The sequence below is a fragment of the Coregonus lavaretus genome (assembly GCF_964263955.1).
Source record: "Coregonus lavaretus genome assembly, chromosome: 10".
Lineage (NCBI taxonomy): Eukaryota > Metazoa > Chordata > Actinopteri > Salmoniformes > Salmonidae > Coregonus > Coregonus lavaretus.
The window spans coordinates 35,365,729-35,388,092 of NC_139997.1; the positions used below are offsets into that span (position 1 = coordinate 35,365,729).

The 22,364-nt window shown below is 41.2% G+C and overlaps 1 protein-coding gene across 3 annotated transcripts; it reads left to right on the forward strand.

Moving 5' to 3' along the window:
* Nucleotides 1-2,904: 2,904 nt before the first annotated feature.
* Nucleotides 2,905-18,251, forward strand: LOC311136640 (kidney mitochondrial carrier protein 1-like; the record flags this gene model as incomplete). Of its 3 annotated transcripts, XM_084170841.1 has the most annotated exons (9): nucleotides 2,905-3,062; nucleotides 3,695-3,793; nucleotides 7,875-8,013; nucleotides 9,940-10,034; nucleotides 12,272-12,357; nucleotides 12,543-12,638; nucleotides 12,890-13,014; nucleotides 13,189-13,402; nucleotides 14,714-18,251. In XM_084170841.1, the coding sequence occupies 8 exons, from the start codon at nucleotides 3,730-3,732 to the stop codon at nucleotides 14,753-14,755; spliced, it is 861 nt and encodes a 286-aa protein (XP_084026967.1). In that variant the 3' UTR covers nucleotides 14,756-18,251. The 3 variants fall into 3 exon arrangements, with proteins under 3 accessions (XP_084026967.1, XP_084026968.1, XP_084026966.1); XM_084170842.1 differs by lacking the exon at nucleotides 3,695-3,793 and having other exon boundaries at nucleotides 2,915-3,062; XM_084170840.1 differs by lacking the exon at nucleotides 2,905-3,062 and having other exon boundaries at nucleotides 3,592-3,793.
* Nucleotides 18,252-22,364: the final 4,113 nt, after the last annotated feature.

The window sequence follows — 22,364 nt, forward strand, 5'->3', positions numbered from 1 at the left end:
AACACCTAAACATTCTTAGAGATCCCTCTTACCATTGCAGTTCACTGTAATAAGGCGGAAGATAGCTTAAAAAACTATATATTTTTTATTGATTCAGATAGATTTAGTTGAGATCATACTGGGCTTGTTGTGGGAGATGTGAATGAGGTGGTGGACGCAAACAGGGCTGGCCCTAGCCTTTTTGTGGGCCCTAAGCGAGATTTGGTAGGGCCCCCCCCCCACCTCGTGGGCAAAACATTTTAGTGGTCCCCCACTTGACAGCAGAGAGACAAAAGTATGTTTTAAAGTTAATTTACTGCAATTCTACGCATTTTGCATGGGCCGGAGAGAACATTTTGCAATTTTATAACTAATTTCATGCAATTCTACTTATTTTGCCATGGGGCGGAGATAAACATTTGCAGTTTTACAGCTAATTTCCTGCAATTCCACACATTTTGTTATGACTTATGTCATGTTAATATAATATGATATCTGAGTGAGAGTGACTAACAAAATCAATGGGGGCCCACTGGAGTTCAGGGCCCCTGGGCACGTGCCCTGCGTTTAGATTGCTAGCTAGTCTAACTTACCAATCAAAGAAATTGCTGACATGGGCTAATTGAGTGACTGTCAGTGACTGACATGACAAGAGAAAAACTGCTGATGCACAACCAAATATTCTACTATTTTAACTCTCTACAGTAAGTTGAGACCCTGTCTGAGTTTCTTTGTGTGGTTGGGGGCCCCCTAGTGGCCGCTTATGTCTCTTAGTGGCTAGGGCCGGCCCTGGACACAAACAACCTTGTAGGCCTACTGTGTTTCAGGTTTCACCTGTGATTCTGGGGCTCAGGCTGGCCCCGTTTATATGCTTGACGGATCTTTCCATTATAGAACTTGAATTTTAGCACCATTGTTAGCACAGGAGGCAGCACATTTGTAATACATGGATCGGACACGATGAGCTGGCCATTGATGCTGTGGATTTTATTTAGGCAGCTTTCCGTAGCCATAACGATGTAGGGTGTGGTTGCTCTTGCCTTGAGGGAAGACGCCACAGGACTGACTGATTTAAGTAGCTGGTGAATTTTTTTGTGCTCTCAGAATGCTGTAAACAGAGAGCATTCTTACTTTTGCAGAGTATGAATGAGTATGAACATAGTTTTGCTGAGTATTAAGTAGTATGAGCAAGCTTTTGCATAGTATCAATGCTGAAGAAATGCAGTGCATGATAGAAGCATTTGCTTAAGTGCATGAGCTTTGTGGCAGAAATGTCCTGCATTGTAATGCGAGTGCTGGAAAAGCCAATTGCAGGATAATTCAAAGACGTCATTCATTTCATGCCCTCTTGTGGAAAACTGAGCAGTTATTTCTACATGATGGTCAATAAATGAATGCTTTCAATGAGCTTCAATGCTACCACAGCACATGGAAAATATTTCCTGCTGGAATTGATGTGATTGCGTTTTGTTAAATCTGCTCCATGAATGCATATAGTGCAGTATGTGCTGTCTTCATAAAATAATACTGGGCTTTTTCCTTGCGCAAATTATGGGAAGATAGGCAGTGTTGGGGAGTATTGAACTACATGTAGTTCAACTTTGCAGTAGCTTGGTGGTATTTTAACTAAATTAAAATATTGGTAGTGTTTTCAGTAGTTAATTACTTTTTTTTGCCATGTAGCTAATTACTGGAACTACACACAACTTATTTTTCAAAAATAAAATAAGAAAGGGTGAAGTAGGAAATGAATTTCCTTTTTAGTAGTACCTTTAGTTAAGTAAACTATATTTTCAGAGTATCTTCCCCAACACTGAAGATACTATGTTCAATACATTTGTACCACTTGATTATCTAAATGTTATAACAGTTGAGTCTTTTGTCATTCATGCTGTAGGCCTTTCAATACTGATATAATAAACTTTACATTTGTTTTCATAAATGTTTGCCAGTTTATTTTTATAGGCCTATAACTTTCACTCACAACATAAGTATGGTGTAATAGAAAGCCATATGACTTAATATATCTACTACATGATAAATGTATATGTAGGCCTGGGAAATTGTAACAAAGGCAAATCCTGTGCGAGCGTATGTGCTGAGTTCGTTATGATGTTACAGGTGTCAAACTTATGGGCATGTGGCAGCAGTATGTAGGAGGGAGATTCCAAGGTGTGAGAAGTGTGCAGAAGAGCATGAGACTAAGGAGTGTGAAGCAGTGGGGAAAGTAGTGGTGTGTGCTAATTGTAGGGGTGGCCATGGGGCTGGGGATCAGACATGTCCAGTGCGAGAGAAGCAAATTGAGGTTTCCAGGGTAAGGTAGAGAAGAAGTTGTCATATGCGGAGGCAGTGAAGAAAGTAGAGGAAGAGGGGTCAAGGGGGGGGAGTGGTGAGAGTAGGATATATATACCAGTACAGTGGGATAGGCAAGCAAGTGATATATGTTTCAGCAAGATTGGGGTTTTAGCGTTTATAGCAATGGTTATTAATTGTACTGCAGGGATGGAACGCAAATCGAAGAAAATTGAGGTTGTGGTGGCAGCTGCAGAGAGATATTTGGGTGTGCGAGACCTGACAGCAGAAGAGTTACAGGGAGTGTTAAGAGGTGATGTCCCATCATTTCAGGTTGAGGGCATGAGGTAGGAGTGAGTATATTTAAATAGTGGAGAAGGGTGGGGTTAATTATTATTATTAGTTTTGAAGTTGTGAGTGTAGTGTTAGATGGTAGGATATTTCTTTGCTTTGTTTTATTTTTCAAGAAAAGATAAGGGAGTTGTACTCCAGTATAGTAGGTGGCGGTAATGCAACAAATTGGATGCCAACCGCCGTTAAACCTCATTGAAGAAGAAGAAGAAGAAGAAGTAACAAAGGCAAACTACAGAAAAAGGGTGTTGCATCATTGTCGGCCAACTTCGGGAAACTTCCGGTGTCCTCAGTTCCTGTTTCGGCACAAATCCACTAGAAATGTAAAGCTACGTAGCCGGATAACTTTTGTTGTTTTATTTATTGAGTTAACCCACTTGACGTCGAAGACATGGAATCCAAAATAAAATAGCAGTGCACAACTTTTGTTCACATTACTGGTAGGTGTCATTATGTGCTGTTGCAGTTTGTGGCGGTTTTCCTAACTTATTTCTAGAACTGATAGCTAACTAGCCTTAGCTAACAAGCTACAGTAACTAGCCAACTGTTAGCTAGTTAGCCTTAGCTAACAAGCTACAGTAACTAGCCAGCTGTTTGTCGCTAATATGCGGACCTGGCGGCCAACGCGGGTTCTGCTGAATGCACGATTATTCCTTTGATTTGACTGACATTTCAAATAGGATTGGGACTCACCTCTGTATTTTAAAAGTTTGAACTGGTGTTAGTGTAGTATCAGATAGCATTACATTGTGTCATCTTTGGGTGAAAATACGACATTGCTGTCACTCGCGTTATCCTACACACAGTGATACGGGCAGGGAATGAAGCAACCAAAGCCAATTGGAATCCTTTAAATGTTGATTGACTTAAATTGCAGCCAATAGAAATTCTCAATATTTGTGATGGCTATTTCATGAATCTTTGACAGAGGCGTTACTTTCCGGCGCAATATTCTGTGATGCTGATTGTATGAGCTCTCGGGGAGTAATCAAATCAGGTAGCACAATGTTACACAATGTACGATTGCAACAATTTGTTTATTTGTATTTCGGCGGCCTGCTATTGTTTTTAGCGGGGCTCCATCACGTAGAAGCGGCCACCACCGAAATGGCCAACCTGAACTGGAAACCGTTCATCTACGGAGGGATGGCCTCTATTGTCGCAGAATTCGGTACGTGATGCACCAAACCTTTTTCAGACTAATTTATTTTAATCATGCATTCATTATTATTTTAGTGACACACACATTTTAAGACGTATGTTTAGATCATCACATTGAGAAACACTGCGAGATTTGCAGCAGTCTCTCTTCTTGAGTGATGGCGATGGCTCTAAATGATGGATGTTGCATCAAATGATTAATGATGCTACTCCATTTGAGTAGATCTACAGTGATGCAGCTGTGTGCAACCCCAAGCAATTATAGATTTACTTAGATAAACCAACTTAAATGATACTGCTTCTTCTTAGAAAAAAAGCTAAACAATGCAACACACATATTTGCTGAAAGCAATCATATTGGTTTGCATTGCAATCAATGCATTGTTACTCCACCTCATTGCATTGAGATAATATACCCTGTCGTAGTAAACCCTGTGAAAGTAATCACCTCTTCCGCTTTACTTCAGTATCATGTCCCCAAATCTTTTGAATGGGATTGATGATTATATCATAACATTAATTTAAGATCTATATATATATTACTGTACGCTGTGTGTACAAAACATTAGGAATACCTTCCTAAAATTGAGTTGCACCCTTTTCCCCTCAGAACAGTCTCATTTCTTCGGGGCATGGACTCTACAAGTTGTCGAAAGCGTTCCACAGGGATGCTGGCCCATGTTGACTCCAATCCTTCCCACAGTTGTGTCAAGTTGGCTGGATGTGCTTTGGGTGGTGGACCATTCTTGATACACACAGGAAACTGTTGAGCTTAAAAAACCCAGCAGCATTCTTGACACACTCAAATTGTTGGACACAATGGATTTAGTTTTTGGCAGGCGTTTAAAGACAGAATGGTATGTTTTTTAGTAGGTGCGCCTGGCACTTGCCCATTCATCCTCTGAATGGCATACATACACAATCCATGTCTCAAGGCTTAAAAATCCTTCTTTAACCTGTCTCCTCTTCATCTACACTGATTGTAGTGAATTTAACAGGTGATAGCAATAAGGGATCATAGCAGTTACCTGGTCAGTCTGTCATGGAAAGATCAGGTGTTCCTAATGTTTTGTACAGTCTGTGTGTCTGTGTGTATGTGTATACATACACTACTGTTCAAAAGTTTGGGGTCACTTAGAAATGTCCTTGTTTTCCATGAAAACATACATGAAATGAGTTTGAATAGGAAATGTAGTCATTGACAAGGTTAGAAATAATGATTTTTAATTGAAATAATAATTGTGTCCTTCAAACTTTGCTTTCTTCAAAGAATCCTCCATTTGCAGCAATTACAGCCTTGCAGACCTTTGGCATTCTAGTTGTCAATTTGTTGAGGTAATCTGAAGAGATTTCACCCTGTGCTTCCTGAAGCACCTCCCACAAGTTGGATTGGCTTGATGGGCACTTCTTACGCACCATATGGTCAAGCTGCTCCCACAACAGCTCAATAGGGTTGAGATCTGGTGACTGTGCTGGCCACTCCATTATAGACAGAATACCAGCTGACTACTTCTTCCCTAAATAGTTCTTGCGTAGTTTGGAGCTGTGCTTTGGGTCATTGTCCTGTTGTAGGAGGAAATTGGCTCCAATCAAGCACCGTCCACAGGGTATGGCATGGCGTTGCAAAATGGAGTGATAGCCTTCCTTCTTCAAGATCCCTTTTACCCTGTACAAATCTCCTACTTTACCACCACCAAAGCACCCCCAGATCATCACATTGCCTCCACCATGCTTGACAGATGGCATCAAGCACTCCTCCAGAATCTTTTCATTTGGGCTGCGTCTCACAAATGTTCTTCTTTGTGATCCGAACACCTCAAACTTCGATTCGTCTGTCCATAACAGTTTTTTCCAATCTTCCTCTGTCCAGTGTCTGTGTTCTTTTACCCATCTTAATCTTTTCTTTTTATTGGCCAGTCTGAGATATGGCTTTTTCTTTGCAACTCTGCCTAGAAGGTCAGCATCCCGGAGTCGCCTCTTCACTTTTTACTTTTTAGTCATTTAGCAGACGCTCTTATCCAGAGCGACTTACACTGTTGACGTTGAGACTGGTGTTTTGCGGGTACTATTTAATGAAGCTGCCAGTTGAGGACCTGTGAGGCATCTGTGTCTCAAACTAGACACTAATGTATTTGTCCTCTTGCTCAGTTGTGCACCGCGGCCTCCCAGTCCCCTTTCTATTCTGGTTAGAGCGCAGTTTGCGCTGTTCTGTGAAGGGAGTAGTACACAGCATTGTACGAGATCTTCAGTTTCTTGGCAATTTCTCGCATGGAATAGCCTTCATTTCTCAGAACAAGAATAGACTGACGAGTTTCAGAAGAGTTCTTTGTTTCTGGCTATTTTGAACCTGTAATCGAACCCACAATTGCTGATGCTCCAGATACTCAACTAGTCTCAAGAAGGCCCGTTTTATTGCTTCTTTAATCAGCACAACAGTTTTCAACTGTGCTAATATAATTGCAAAAGGGTTTTCTAATGATCAATTAGCCTTTTAAAATGATAAACACAACGTGTCATTGGAACACAGGACTGATGGCTGCTGATAATGGGCCTCTGTACGCCTATGTAGATATTCCATTAATAATCAGCCGTTTCCAGCTACAATAACCATTTACAACATTTAACAATGTCTACACTGTATTTCTGATCATTTGATGTTATTTTAATGGACAAAATAATTGCTTTTCTTTTGAAAACAAGGACATTTCTAAGTGACCCCAAACTTTTGAATTGTAGTGTACATACAGTGCATTCGGAAAGTATTCAGATCCCTTTCCTTTTTCCACATTTTGTTACATTACAGCCTTATTCAAAAATGTGTTAGATACTACTGCGCTGTTGGAGCTTGGAACACAAGTATTTCGCTACACCCGCAATAACATCTGCTAAATATGTGTATGTGACCAATAAAATGTGATTTGATTAGTCAAAGTGAAAACAGGTTTTTAGAAATGTTTGCAAATGTATTAAAAATAAATAACAGATACTTTATTTACATAGGTATTCAGACCCTTAGCTATGAAACTTGAAATTGAGATCAGGTGCATCCTGTTTCCATTTATCATCCTTGAGATGTTTCTACAACTTGATCCTAGTCCACCTGTGGTAAATTCAGTTGATTGGACATTATTTGGAAAGGCACACACCTGTCTATATAAGGTCCCACAGTTGACAGTGCATGTCAGTGCAAAAACCAAGCCATGAGGTCGAAGGAATTGTCCGTAGAGCTCCGAGACAGGATTGTGTCGAGGCACAGATCTGGGGAAGGGTACCAAAAAATGTCTGCAGCATTGAGCTCCAGAGTTCCTCTGTGGAGATGGGAGAACTTTCCAGAAGGACAACCATCTCTGCAGCACTCCACCAATCAGGCCTTTATGGTAGAGTGGCCAGACGGAAGCCATTTCTCAGTAAAAGGCACAGGACAGCCCGCTTGGAGTTTGCCAAAAGGCACCTAAAGACTCTCAGACCATGAGAAACAAGATTCTCTGGTCTGATGAAACCAAGATTGAACTCTTTGGCCTGAATGCCAAGTGTCACATCTGGAGGAAACCAGGCACCATCCCTATGGTGAAGCATGGTGGTGGCAGCATCATGCTGTGGGGATGTTTTTCAGCGGCAGGGACTGGGAGACTAGTCAGAATCGAGGGAAAGATGAACGGAGCACAGTACAGAGAGATCCTTGATGAAAACCTGCTCCAGAGCGCTAAGGACCTGCAATTCTTCTAAAAGCCTGTTTTTGCTTTTGTCGTTATGGGGTATTGTGTGTAGACTGAGGGGGGATAAAAACTAATTAATCCAATTTAGAATAAGGATGTAACGTAAGATTGTGGAAAAAGTCAAGTCACTTTCCGAATGCACTCTATATTATATTCGTGTTTGTGGATGATTTCACTTCTGCCAGATGCCATTGCACTACGTTTTTGCCTATTGAATACCATTCAAAAAGCCTACAAAAGTTTTTTTAAAATGCAAGGCTACTTCCTGGAAAAAGACGTGCCACTTGCATAGCATATTATTAGCTGACCTTATGCTGCATTCCTGTGTTAGTCGTAACAATGTTGTCATGATGTTGTCCGTTGTTCTCCACCTAGGTACATTCCCCATAGACCTGACTAAGACGCGGCTGCAGGTGCAGGGCCAGTCCCAGTACATGGAGGTGCGCTACCGGGGCATGTTCCACGCCCTGTTCAAGATCGGCAAGGAGGAAGGCATCAAGGCACTGTACTCTGGGTGAGCAAAAATAATATGGTTTACACATGTTATACACTATGGAAAAAACCCAACATATTACAGTATGTTATGGTGTGGTATGTTGGAACATATGCCTGTTTGGATTGGATGGGCAGGGATTGACATTAAGGCTTGCCCTATTGCAAAGAATTCCAGTAGTCTGGTCTTTCTGGTTCCACCCCTGTGTGTAGGTAATAATAGCTAATTTACATTTTCTAGCAAGTGAATAAGCCTGACTTGCCGAATGGGCGAATGCCTTTCAGACCTTAATGTTTATCCCTGGAAGGGTATGACCTGTTTTGTGTCATGTGTAACTGGTGTGAAATGGCTAGCTAGTTAGCGGTGCACGCTAGTAGTGTTTCAATCAGTGACGTCACTCGCTCTAAAACCTTGAAGTAGTTGTTTCCCTTGGTCTGCAAGGGCCATGGATTTTGTGGAGCGATAGGTAATGATGCTTTAAGGGTGACTGTTGTCTGTGTGCAGAGGGTCCCTGGTTCAAGCCCAGATTGGTGCGAGGAGAGGGACGGAAGCAAAACTGTTACACATGCCACATTTATTTTGTGTGTAATGGGCACAATTTAGATCAGATGACTGTCTTATGAATATGAAAACACCATGAACACTGCATAGCAAATATTCAAAGTGGTTATTGTATTCCAGGTACCTGCTATCATGGCTAGGAGGAGGACATAGAGGGCTGTCATGCCATGTTTACAATATACTGTAGTAGTAGATGATCATGTTAAATGCTATGCCATACATAACCTTATGTTAATGTTCATGCTGTTTGCCCAGTGTAATGCAACCTCATGCTTGATTGGTTGCAGTCTGTCTAAATGTATGCCTAGGCCCTACTTGGTACTATATGCAGAATTGTAATATTCTGCGGTTTATCAGCATTGATAATGTCAGTGCTCAATGCCGGTGACTAGGGAGATTGTTGCAAACGTCTCAGTAAATTGTTCCCTTCACTGACATGGCAAATGTTTTTACAGACAAAACAAAATATGTGATCCATACATGGTATGCACAGGATGACATTACAGGACTACTGTAGGGAGGCATGAAACTGTCAGGTCAGCTCAACCTTCTGGCCTGAGTATGTCAACATCCAGGACACAATGTCCAGGTCTGAGTTCTTAGAAGAGGCTTAGGTCAGGGAATAACAGAATAGAAAATAACATCTTAGATCAATGGTGCGTAGGAGAAGCAACAGCTGAAGAACGGTACAAGTGACTCCTACGCTGTGTATTATACTTGCAAATTCAACATTTTAGTTTTTGAAAAGTCATGCTTTAACTACGGTATATGTGGCCAAAGGGGTGCACTTTTCAATAAATGTTTAATTTGTAAGTATACACAGGGTCCGAGAGTCTCTAATTTCTACCATTGTAGAACAAAGAATCAAACATAATATTTTTCTTCTTAGAACACAGATCACTATCATGTAAACCACTCTCCATTAATCTGAATCTAATAGAACCTTCTCTCATTCTCAAGGATAATATCAACATTTGACATCTGAGCTACTGAATCTCGTCTAGTATGTGAGAGGGTGACCTTTGACAAGGAAAGTGGGCAGGCTCTTTAGCATAACCTAGGGGATAAATGCTCTTTTTGACTGTGGTTTTTATCAGGGAACAGTTTTTGAAATACACTACCTGTTCGGTAATTCTGCTCTCAGGGAGTCTAGAAACAGTGTGATGACAACAATAGTCAATAGTGTGCAACCTAAACAAACAGCAAAAAGCTTATTTACAAGAGTTGATTAAGGGAACTGAGCTTCACAGGCAGAATACAAATGCCTGCCAAAGTCTTGACAATCCTGATGACAAGGTAATGTGAACATTAGGCAAAACGCTCTTCACTTGTTCATAAAAGTGACATTCCCTGATATTACTTCTGTCTTTCTCTTTTTTCATGCAGCATCTCCCCAGCTGTCCTGAGGCAAGCCTCCTACGGGACCATCAAGATTGGGACATACAACACACTGAAGAGGTTGTTTGTGACCCATCCGGAAGGTGGGTTTCAATGACTCTGTCCCCACTGCTTTCTATCTCACATCATATTCTGTGTTTGCTCTTCTTTTTTGTTTTTGCCCAAAACATTTATCTATGGTATGTCACTTGGAGCTGGTTTAAGCAACAATGATACATAGTTCTGTGTCATAGGCCATGGCATGACTCTGTAATAAGGTACTCTCTTTTGGTTGTTACCTTGTTTGCCTGCAGTGTTTCCCCTAGGGTGGTTGTATTGGCCGTGGCCCTCCACTTGGCCGCAGAGCCAACATTTTGCTGTTTTAAAGCTAATTTCCTGTCTGAGTGACTCAAACATTATAACAAAGTCAGCTGCGGCCTGCCGTTGCTAAATTTAATATAGGGGAAACACTGATCTGATATCATCGATGGCAAATTTCCACCTGAGACTTACCCCCAGTGTTTTACCAAAAACACTTTTATGTTTCCACCTTCTCGGCCCGACTCCAGTGTCTCGCTGGGCCATAGCCTCAGTGGACCTTTTCTGACTTAGGGCCAAGGCCAGGCCACTGGTACTTTTCAGCCATCATTTACATAACAATGGCTAACTGTGAACTTTCTCACGAAGCTACTGTTTTGATGATGCAGAGGTTGATTCTGCTCGCCCCAAGTCTTTAGTGTCACACTCCTGATGGAAACACAGTTCCCGAAAAAATAACACTGGAGCATAAACAAGTCTCCGGTGGAAATGCCCCACTAGTGACCCCACCCTAGCCTTTGATCGAATACTGAACTCTCAGCCAAATTCATGTTAGGGACTGACATTCCAAACACTCATACCAGGACAGGACAGTCACCCATTTACAGACGTGGGGTTTTGGGGGGGAAGAGAGGGAAGAGGTTAGCTGGCCAACCTAAAAGGGTAGAGTGGACCGCAGTCAGCACTTTTATTTGACTTCAGCATATACTGTTAATCTGCACACACAAACAATCAACAGGGGTTTAAATAAAGCCTGTAATTTTGAAATAGACCATTGCGCTGATTCTTCTGAAGATCAGTGTTTTGTTTCTAGGCCTTCCAGTAGAGCTGACAGGGCGTTTTCTCATACCCTCATCAACAAAAATAACGACTGGGGAAACCCTTTCAAATACCTGTCTGGACAACCTGCATTGACACAGAGGGAGAGTGCTTAACCGCTGTCACTAATGCCCAATCTAAACAGAAGACTGGGAGCCTCCATGACAAGAGGGAACAAATCTCCTCCGCTGTCTATCAATAGGTTTGCATTACATTAACTGGCGTCAGCATGTATCCCCATATCACAGGAATCAATTTCTATTGAGAGACTATCTGTATTTACTGTATAAACAATGACAGGATTATTTGAACTCCTGCGTTAGACAGAGAAACGGACCAAACTAAGTCTGACAGGGGATCACTTAGTTAGTATAGGGGTTTACTCCGATTTTTTTCTGAGACTTAATAAGGATTGGGGTTAGTGTGGACTGCTTTATTTGTGATTGTGTGTGTTGTAAACAGAAGACCTCTGCTGTTGTTGTGCTGCTTCACTCTGCATGCCTCATTCTGTCAGGATGTGCCACTGTGTTCTGAACGCTTATTTTGATACAGGCTGAGGTTTGCCTGAAGGTGGTGGTGGTTGGGCAGGGGTATCCAGCGCCCATTCTCCTGCCATTGTGAACGGTGCCAGGACCACACTAACTATTGGTCACATTGATCAAGGTTTTACTGTAACTATTGTTCTAAACTTGATCCATTATTATTTTCCTGCTCCTGTGTCACACCTACTTCCACTGTAGATTTGTTTTGTTTACCGGTGACTAATAATGATAATCTCTTGTCCTAACCCTAACTGTCATAACTTCTACTAAATAAATGAAGGTCCCCATTCCATTTCAAACCTTGTACTGTAAGAGAGACAGGGTGCAATCTCACTCTGTCCCATTATGGTAGTGTATCAATAATACAGTAGTGGTATGTTTTGAAATGGTGACAAATCCAAATTGCAGAGGGATGTAGTTAGTAGTCATTATTTGATTAATGTGATAATGAATAGGATAATTGCTCTCTGTTTTTCTTTATGTACATGTAGGCTTTCTAATTCTCATGATTCTCTGTCTGGAGTTTAATTACTGCATGTTTGTGTTGATCTTTGTTATTGTTATTACGTGGCAGACACGTCTGTCTTTCTAGCATTTCTCTCTCTCTGTGTTTGTGGGTTGATGTGGAGGAGTAACGGGCTGTCCTGTGTTTGCCCTGACAGATGAGACCATGGTGATCAATGTGTTCTGTGGAGTGGTGTCTGGAGTCCTGTCGTCCTCTCTGGCCAACCCCACTGATGTCGTCAAGGTAAAAAAAATATTTAAAGAAGATCTAGATACCGGACATTGCAGATAGAAACGACTTGTATAGAACTGATGTGATTCCTTTTTGTGTCAGAGGCATGTTTGTTCTATAATATATTTATATCTGAATGTTCCACAACGTTCTGGCCTGCTGAACGCAGGCCCTGATGTTCTGTGTTGTGTGTCTAGATCCGCATGCAGGCCCAGGGCAGTCTGTTACAAGGCAGCATGATGTCCAACTTCATTAACATCTACCAGACAGAGGGAACCCGCGGCCTGTGGAGGGTGAGTGGTCCTCTCTCTGTCACAAACTATCAAACAGTGGCTCTGATCTGTCCTTAACTACCCCCATGTACTGTGTGGTTAGGACAGCAGTAGTAGGTGAAGTATATAGGCATATTGTTGTTAGGATTTTGTTTATGTGGTCTTTGTTGTTCTGTAAGATGGTGACCAGTGAGAGGTCAGTTTTTTTAGGCCATCTGAAGACCATTGAGTGATTGGTACTCTCTGATTATTTATATTGTTGTCATCCTCAGGGCGTCATCCCTACAGCTCAGCGGGCAGCCATCGTAGTGGGAGTGGAGCTTCCTGTCTATGACATCACTAAGAAGCACCTCATTAAGTCTGGCACTATGGGAGACACCATACTAACACACTTTATGTGCGTTGACATCAATATTGGATAATGCATATATAGAAATACTATTTGTTATTCCTTATGTACCGGCATACTCTCTTAAAAAGGTTTTATATTTAGTGTGCATATTACATATTAGTGAGGTGAGCATATTACACCTGAACCTCTGGCTTCTCCCACGTCTTTCTCTTACTGCAGTTCCAGTTTTATGTGTGGCCTGGCGGGGGCGCTAGCCTCTAACCCAGTGGACGTGGTGCGGACACGTATGATGAACCAGCGAGTGCTGTCAGGGAACCCCATGTATAAAGGCACGCTGGACGGATTGATGCAGACATGGAAGAACGAGGGATTCTTTGCCCTCTACAAGGGCTTCTGGCCCAACTGGCTGCGGCTGGGGCCATGGAACATCATTGTATCCTTTCCATCACTGGAGTCAAAGTTCAAACCCACTGTGTTGCCAGCACTATGACCCAAATAACTGAGCCATCCGAACACCTCTCATACTCACTCCCTGCATTAACATATTGATTTCTATTATGTCAGTTCAGTTTTGCTTGAGGTCATATTGACTATTATAGACATCGTAGAGCACCATTCCTGGTAAAAGTAGGTCGACTTCAGCATTGCAGGACAAGTTGTCAGTTTGTGTAATATCCCTCTGGGCTCTGGAGAAGGTTCTAATTGTATCTCCCTATTGTCACTCGAGGGTATAGAGGGAACAGCAGAGCGGAGCAGAGAGCTGTTGTCAGGTGTACAGGTTGTGTAATGGCACGCCTGTCCTCTTTCCCCCTGGCTAGCAGTAGAGGGCGCCAAATACATACATTGAAGCAAAATTTGCAAGGATAGAACATTGTTATATACTGAACAAATATATATTAACGCAACAATTTCAACATTTTTACTGAGTTACAGTTCATATAAGGAAATCAGTCAATTGAAATAAATTCATTAGGCCCTAATCTATGATATCCAATGGGTGGGCCTGGGAGGGCACAGCCAATCAGAATACGTTTTTCCCCCACAAAAGGGCTTTATTACAGACAGAAATACTCCTGTTTCATCAGCTGTCCGGGTGGCTGGTCTCAGACGATCCTGCAGGTGAAGAAGCCGAATGTGGAGGTCCTGGGCTTGCGTGGTTACACTGGGTCTGCGGTTGTGAGGTCAGATGGACGTACTGTCAAATTCTCTAAAATGGTAGAGAAATTAACATTAAATTCTCTGGCAACAGATCTGGTGGACATTCCTGCAGTCAGCATGTCAAGTGCACGCTCCCTCAACTTGAGACATCTGTGGCATTGTTGCGACACAACTGCACATTTTAGAGCGGCCTTTTATTGTCCCCAGCACAAGGTGCACCTGTGTAATGATCAGCTTCTTGATATGCCACACCTGTCAGGTGGTTGGATTATCTTGGCAAAGGAGAAATGCTCACTAACAGGGATGTAAACACATTTCTGCACAACATTTGAGAGAAATAAGATTTTTGTTTAGATGGAGTTTTTCTGGGATCTTTTATTTCAGCTCATGAAACATGTGATCAACACTTTACATTTTATATTTTTGTTCAGTATATTTACAGTGATATTGTATAATACAAAATGTTAATTTTATTCAGTTAAGTCTTAAATGTATTATGATTATTTTTGTATGGGCGCAGACAATGTCAAGACTAAATATACTTCAAGGCTGCCGTCATCTGTTGTCCTTAACCAGAGCTATTCAGTTCTTTATTACGTTCGAGCAGCTGAAGAAACTCAACTTGTAGTTGGAACAGGAAGTGGACACTCCGTCGGACTAGACACCGGGATGGGCAACTCCAGTCCTCGGGGGCCGGAGTGGTGTGTCACTTTTTCCCCATCCCTAGCAAACACAGCTGATTAAGGCCAGGCACCACACCCTAATAGGGATTTTTATCTTAATGATATCACAATCAACTTTTACCAGTTGAATGTAGACACAAAATAGTTTTTTGTATACATTCTTCTGAAATATTAAAATATGGAAATGAGGCAATCTCTCTTTAAATTGCGTATATTTGCAATCTACACTAATTCATTTTTTTCCTGGACGCTGGATGAAGTCCGCCTAAATATGTTTGTTTCATTTTGTTAAGACACTCCAGTACCAGAGTTGTCCAGAGCAGATTGTGGATCAATACTTTTTTCATCTTTCTGTAAAATACTAAAGACTGGTATGTAAAAATGCATTTTTGGTGCAATTTTCCAAATGTTATCTAGAATTTAAAAAAAAATACACAACAATTCCCTCTGGGCAAGTCTAGAGAACATATCAAAGGATAATCACACACAATTTGAACGCGGATGCTTCTGAAGCTGAGGAAAACAAGTAAGCGTGTGGGAAGAGTCTGACTTTCTGGAAATTAAAGACAAGTACACTGAATTAAGACTACCAAACGCCAAAAGCCTATTTAGACCCAATCACCGTCTCTTCAAAGTAAGTTACTAAATGTAGTCCAGTTTGTAACATTCTCTATGAAATGGGCTTTGAAATTGTGTAATTAAATGTGGTGAGCTTTGAAATGAGTGTATGTCCATTTTAAAGTGGTTAAAATTAATAAATGTTGACAGTAGTATGATCAACTAAAGAAAATATACAATTTCATCAAGTTATAAATTTTTGATTGGTTCATTAATATTTTCAAATAAAATGCCAACAAACCTCAAAATTGATAGGTCAATGCAAAAATGGCATTTCGGCCTGTGGTGCCTAGCCTTAAACTGAAGATCAGATTAGTTGATTATTGGAGTCCGGTGTGTTAGCTGGGGCAAATGTGTGACACCAATCAGGCCCCTGAGGACTGGAGTTGCCCATCACTCAACTATAGTGTGTTGGGGAGCTGGAAACACCACAACACCCCAGCCCACATGTCAAACTCATTCCACGGAGGGCCGAGTGTCTTCAGGTTTTCGCTCCTCCCTTGTACTTGATTGATTAATTAAGGTCACTAATTAGTAAGGAACTCCCCTCACCTGGTTGTCTAGGTCTTTAATTGAAAGGAAAAAACTAAAACCAGCATACACTAGGCCAGGGATATTCAACTCTTACCCTATGAGGTCCGGAGCCTGCTGGTTTTCTGTTCTACCTGATATTTAATTGCACACACCTGTTGTCTCAGGTCTAAATCAGTCCCGATTAGAGGCGAACAATGAAACATGCAGTTGAATTGGCTTCGAAGTCTAGAGTTGAGTTTGAAAACACTAGGCCCTCCATGGAATGAGTTTGACACCCCTGCCCCAGCCCTTCGTCCTGGTTACATTCACAATCCCTCCCTCGGTCACACAATCGATATGTCTGTGCATGCTCATCTAAGTGTTATTTTAGTTTTATTTTAACTTTGAATAATATTTATAGATTATTATTTTTTGACATTTGTATTATGTTTTTTGAAACACTTCTTCAAACCCCTCAACCACCCTTGATGCCTCTCCTGGCAGCTAAAGCTTAGGTTGTAGCTGAGGACGGAAGCCTGGTTGGGCCATAAGGTATTAGCTAGGTACGTTGCCTGTCAGCTTGATACCATTTTAGTGAGGAGGAGGACTATCCTGGGTGGAACGGGAACTGGAGATCTACTTGAGCTTATTTAGAGAGATGTGGAATGGGCCTCTGATTGTGTCTGACTAGTTTTTAACCGCATTGCTGCACTGCATGGGACGTGCAAGAAAAATACAACAGCTGTTAAAGAATGGCTGTATAAAGATTTTGTATAATTTCAGCCAGTCATTTTGAAAGTAGCGCTCCCAAAATAGTTGTGTACGTTAACTATTTTGTATATGTTACGTCCTGCAAATTTTGTTTCCTGCAATTCGTATGATATGTTACGTATTCCAATTCGTACAATATGTTACGAATGTAAATGCTTAAGATCCGGTTCAATCTCTTTAAATGTATCGAATTTGAGTTTTGCCTGTCTGATCTGACGTTTGAATAATATATTCACTGTTTTGGGCAGAGCTAGCTAGAAGAGGATGCATGATGGGTCAACCGGGTCGTTATTGTCAAATGTATTCTCAATGACTTACCTTGCTTAGAAAAGGTTACAATAGGTTCTGTTAGAGGAACTCAGGACAAAGGTGAGACTATCTGTATGGCCAGTAAGATGAGATAGGGGTCTCTTTTGTCATTACTTGAATTTAGTCCGTTGTTGAACCAAAGCCACCAGTTGGTACCCGAAGAGTGACTGCTTTCTGTGCATTTCACTACAAAAAAACCTGAATACCTGATAAGTTGTTGGCGCACGCACAAATTCTACTGTAAAAAACATGTCACTTTTCGTTTAAAGGTAGTAGAACTATTGAAAGGTTATAGATCATTTTACTTTGCCCTCTCCAAGTCCCCTGCCCTCTGTGTGAAACAGATGTCTGCTGTTGTCTGGAACACAACACGGAACAAGCACAGCAGTGGAAGCAATTAGGACATTTCTTGGAACTGCCTGGTTGTCATGGTGATTCCCATGAAAGTACATATGTAAATGAATGTACAGAGAGACACGCACATGTGAAGGTGGATACAACATATTGTGACCGGCATGTCTAACTTGTACATAGTTACATCAGAGTACTTGCTTTTTGTTTCTATTTTGAGGTTTGAGTAAAGCCCTGAATAGAAACGGCCTGTAGTACGAGGATATGGGGGCCGTAGTGCCAAAGTGTGCATGTACTGTACTGTACTGCACTGCTGTTGCAAAGCGCTGTCCCTGAATAGGTCAGTGTTGGCTAGGTACCAGGATAACTGCACTGTTACATACTTACTCAAGCCTTACACTTTACTTTCATGATCATGTTTCTAATCTCTATGATGCCTGTTTCTGCTCCTCTGCCTCATGTCCCATGGTCATGTTGAATTATGTGTTTTTATTAGAATGACAAGTTTTGTTGTTGCATTTCCAGATCATGTCTATGGATATTAGGTGTGAGAGATGTGGGTGTTATGTACTCTGTAATTAATTGAAACAGACGTCCTATTTCATTAGGTTAGATTTTTACAGATCATGCTTACGGGCGGCAGATGGCCTAGCGGTTAGAGTGTTGGGTCAGTGACCGAAAAGTTGCTAGTTCAAATCCCTGAGCCGACAAGGTGAAAAGTCTGTGCCCTTGACCAAGGCACTTAGTCCTAATTGCTCCAGGATCGCTGTTGATAATGACAGACCCTGGCCATGACCCCACTCTCCAAGGGTGTCTGAGGGGGAGTTGGGATATGCAAAAAATAATAATAATATAATAAATAGGACAATTATAAGCATTCATTTGTTGTTTCAGCAGTCGTTTTAATGAGCCGTCCTTCAGCTTTTTCAGCTTTTGTGTCTTTACCATGATGTAATACTTTTTTTCTACAGAGAATATTGTGTGGGTTTCTTACTGCATCCATCATCAATGTACTATCAAGTTTTTTTCTGGTCAGGTCAGTCCATAGTCAGGGAAAACCCCTGGCCCTAACTATTATCACTCTGACCATAGTGTTACAGAGGAGCCATTTTGTTTAGAGAATGCTCTCCATTCATTGGTTTTCGTAGTCTTGTGATTCATTGATTTGTAAAATGTTCTCCTCTTAAACACATCCATTGTTTGTGTGGAAGAGACTTATATTGGCTAATATAATTTATTTTCTCAGCTTTATTGAAATATATGAATGAATAACTTTTTTTTTTTTATTGGATCTAATTTCTTTCCAAAGCTTTTATCTATTTTTTAAATGACCTCATGTTTTCCCATATGAACTTAACAAAGAACACATTCTTGAGGTCTTGAACCTGTTGCCCCTTTACTCAAAAATGCAGAGAATGTTATGTACTTATTTTTCTCTAATTGCTGTTCTTTTATAGTGATTATTGGACAATTATTGCGTTCATACAACCCATATAGTTGGCTCCAGCTGCATTCTGTTAACCACAAATGGATTATTACTTTGGTATAGATTAATACATGCTTGGGTGATCCGTTAATTTTCAGTTCAGTCACTTCAGGGAGTGATTTTGAATTTCCAATTCAAGAATAGAAAAAACCCTAATTGAAAATGGATTCAATCATTGTATTGGAATTTCAGAATTGACCAACCCTGAATCCAGTATGCTTTCTCTTCATAATCCTGTCTTTTTTTATATTATGAAAATGACAGTACAATGTTGTCATTCAGCTGTTACCATTTGACTCCTTAGACTTGCCTTGCTGTATTGTTATACAGTGTCTTCAGAAATTATTCATACCCCTTGACTTATTCCACATTTTGTTGTGTTATAGTCTGAATTCAACATTGATTTTCCCACCCATCTACACACAATACCCCAGAATGACAGTGAAAACAAGTTTTTGAAATACAAAAATATATAATTTACATGAGTATTCACATCCCTGAGTCAATACATGTTAGAATCACCTTTGGCAGCGATTACCGCTGTGAGTCTTTTTGGGTAAGTCTCTAAGAGGTTTGCACACCTGGATTGTACAATATTTGCACATTATTATTTTAAAAATTATTCAAGCTCTGTCAGGTTGATTGATCATTGCTAGACAGTCATTTTTAAGTCTTACAAGTAACTATGCCACTCAGGAACATTCAATGTTGTCTTGTTAAGGAACTACAGTGTATATTTGGCCTTGTATTTTAGGTTATTGTCCTGCTGAAAGGTGAATTTGTCTCCCAGTGTCTGTTGGAAAGCAGACACAACCAGGTTTTCCTCTAAGATTTTGCCTGTGCTTAGCTCCATTCCATTCCTTTTTATCCAAGAAAAACTCCCTAGTCCTTGCCGATGACAAGCATACCCCTAACATGATGTAGCCACCACCGTGCTTGAAAATATGAAGAGTGGTACTCAGTGACGTTGCATTGGATTTGCCCCAAACATAACGCTTTGTATTCAGGACATAAAGTAAATATCTTTGCCACATTTTTTGCAGTTTTAATTTTAGTGCCTTATTGCAAACAGGATGCATGTTTTGGAATATTGTTTTTATTCTGTACAGGCTTCCTTTTCACTGTGTCATTTAGGTTAGTATTGTGGAGTAACTACAATGTTGTTGATCCATCCTCAGTTTTCACCTTTCACCGCATGGTGAAATCCCTGAGTGGGGTCCTTCCTCTCCGGCAACTGAGTTAGGAAGGATGCCTGCATCTTTGTAGTCACTGGGTGTATTGATGCACCATCCAAAGTGTAATTAATAACTTCACCATGCTCAAAGGGATATTCAATGTCAGATTATTTTACCCATCTACCAATAGGTGCCGCCCTTTGCGAGGCATTGGAAAACCTCCCTGGTCTTTGGTTGAATCTGTGTTTGAAATTCACTGCTCGACTGAGGGACCTTACAGATAATTGTATGTGTGGGGTGCAGAGATGAGGTAGCCATTCAAAAATCATGTTAAACACGATTATTGCACACAGTGAGTCCATGCAATTTATTATGTGACTTGTTAAGCACATTTTTACTCCAAAACTTACAGTGGGGAAAAAAGTATTTAGTCAGCCACCAATTGTGCAAGTTCTCCCACTTAAAAAGATGAGAGAGGCCTGTAATTTTCATCATAGGTACACGTCAACTATGACAGACAAATTGAGGAAAAAAAATCAAGAAAATCACATTGTAGGATCTTTAATGAATTTATTTGCAAATTATGGTGGAAAATAAGTATTTGGTCACCTACAAACAAGCAAGATTTCTGGCTCTCACAGACCTGTAACTTCTTCTTTAAGAGGCTCCTTTGTCCTCCACTCGTTACCTGTATTAATGGCACCTGCTTGAACTTGTTATCAGTATAAAATACACCTGTCCACAACCTCAAACAGTCACACTCCAAACTCCACTATGGCCAAGACCAAAGAGCTGTCAAATGACACCAGAAACAAAATTGTAGACCCGCACCAGGCTGGGAAGACTGAATCTGCAATAGGTAAGCATCTTGGTTTGAAGAAATCAACTGTGGGAGACAGCGCTGGAGAAGATGGCTGCCGTTTTACAGCCCTCTAACCAATTGTACTATTATGTGTGTTTTTCCGCGTTATTTGTAATTTATTTTGTACATAATGTTTCTGCCATCGTCTCTTATAACCAAAAAGAGCTTCTGGATATCAGGACAGCGATTACTCACCTCGCATTGGACGAAGATTTTTTCTTCAACGAGGCGGCCGCGAAGGATATCATACAGACACCCGACAAGGCCCAAATCCCCGTCATTCGCGTGAGGCAGAGACGGAGATATCGCGGACGCAGATCCGGGTGCCTTGTAAGGATCCGACGGCGAGCGAGTAAACTGCCTCTTCCATCAATCCTATTAGCCAACGTTCAAGCTTTTGAGAATAAAATGGACGATTTAAGATTACGGTTATCCTACCAACGGGACATTAAAAACTGTAATATCTTATGTTTCACGGAGTCGTGGCTGAACGACAACAATGATAACATTCAGCTAGCAGGCTATACGCTACATCGGCAGGACAGAACGGCTGACTCTGGTAAGACAAGGGGTGGCGGTCTGTGTATATTTGTAAACAACAGCTGGTGCACAAAATCAAATACTAAGGAAGTCTCGAGGTTTTGCTCGCCTGAGGTAGAGTATCTTATGATAAGCTGTAGACCACACTATTTACCAAGAGAGTTTTCATCTATATTTTTCATAGCTGTCTATTTACCACCACAAACCAATGCTGGCATTAAGATTGCACTGAATGAGTTGTACAAGGCCATTAATCAACAGGAAAACGCTCATCCAGATGCAGCGCTCCTAGTGGCCGGGGACTTTAATGCAGGGAAACTTAAATCCGTTCTACCTAATTTCTACCAGCATGTTAAATGTGCAACCAGAGGGAAAAAAACTCTAGACCACCTTTACCCCACACACAGAGACGCATACAAAGCTCTCCCTCGCCCTTCATTTGGCAAATCTGACCATAACTCTATCCTCCTGATTCCTGCTTATAAGCAAAAACTGAAGCAGGAAGCACCAGTGATTCGGCTAATAAAAAAGTGGTCAGATGACGCAGATGCTAAGCTACAGGACTGTTTTGCTAGCACAGACTGGAACATGTTCCGGGATTCTTCAGACAGCATTGAGGAGTACACCACATCAGTCACTGGCTTCATCAATAAGTGCATCGATGATGTCGTCCCCACAGTGACCGTACGTACATACCCCAACCAGAAGCCATGGATTACAGGAAACATCCGCACTGAGCTAAAGGGTAGAGCTGCCGCTTTCAAGGAACGGGACTCTAACCCGGACGCTTATAAGAAATCCCGCTATGACCTCCGACGAACCATCAAACAGGCAAAGAGTCAATACAGGTCTAAGATTGAATCATACTACACTGGCTCTGACGCTCGTCGGATGTGGCAGGGCTTGAAAACTATTACAGACTACAAAGG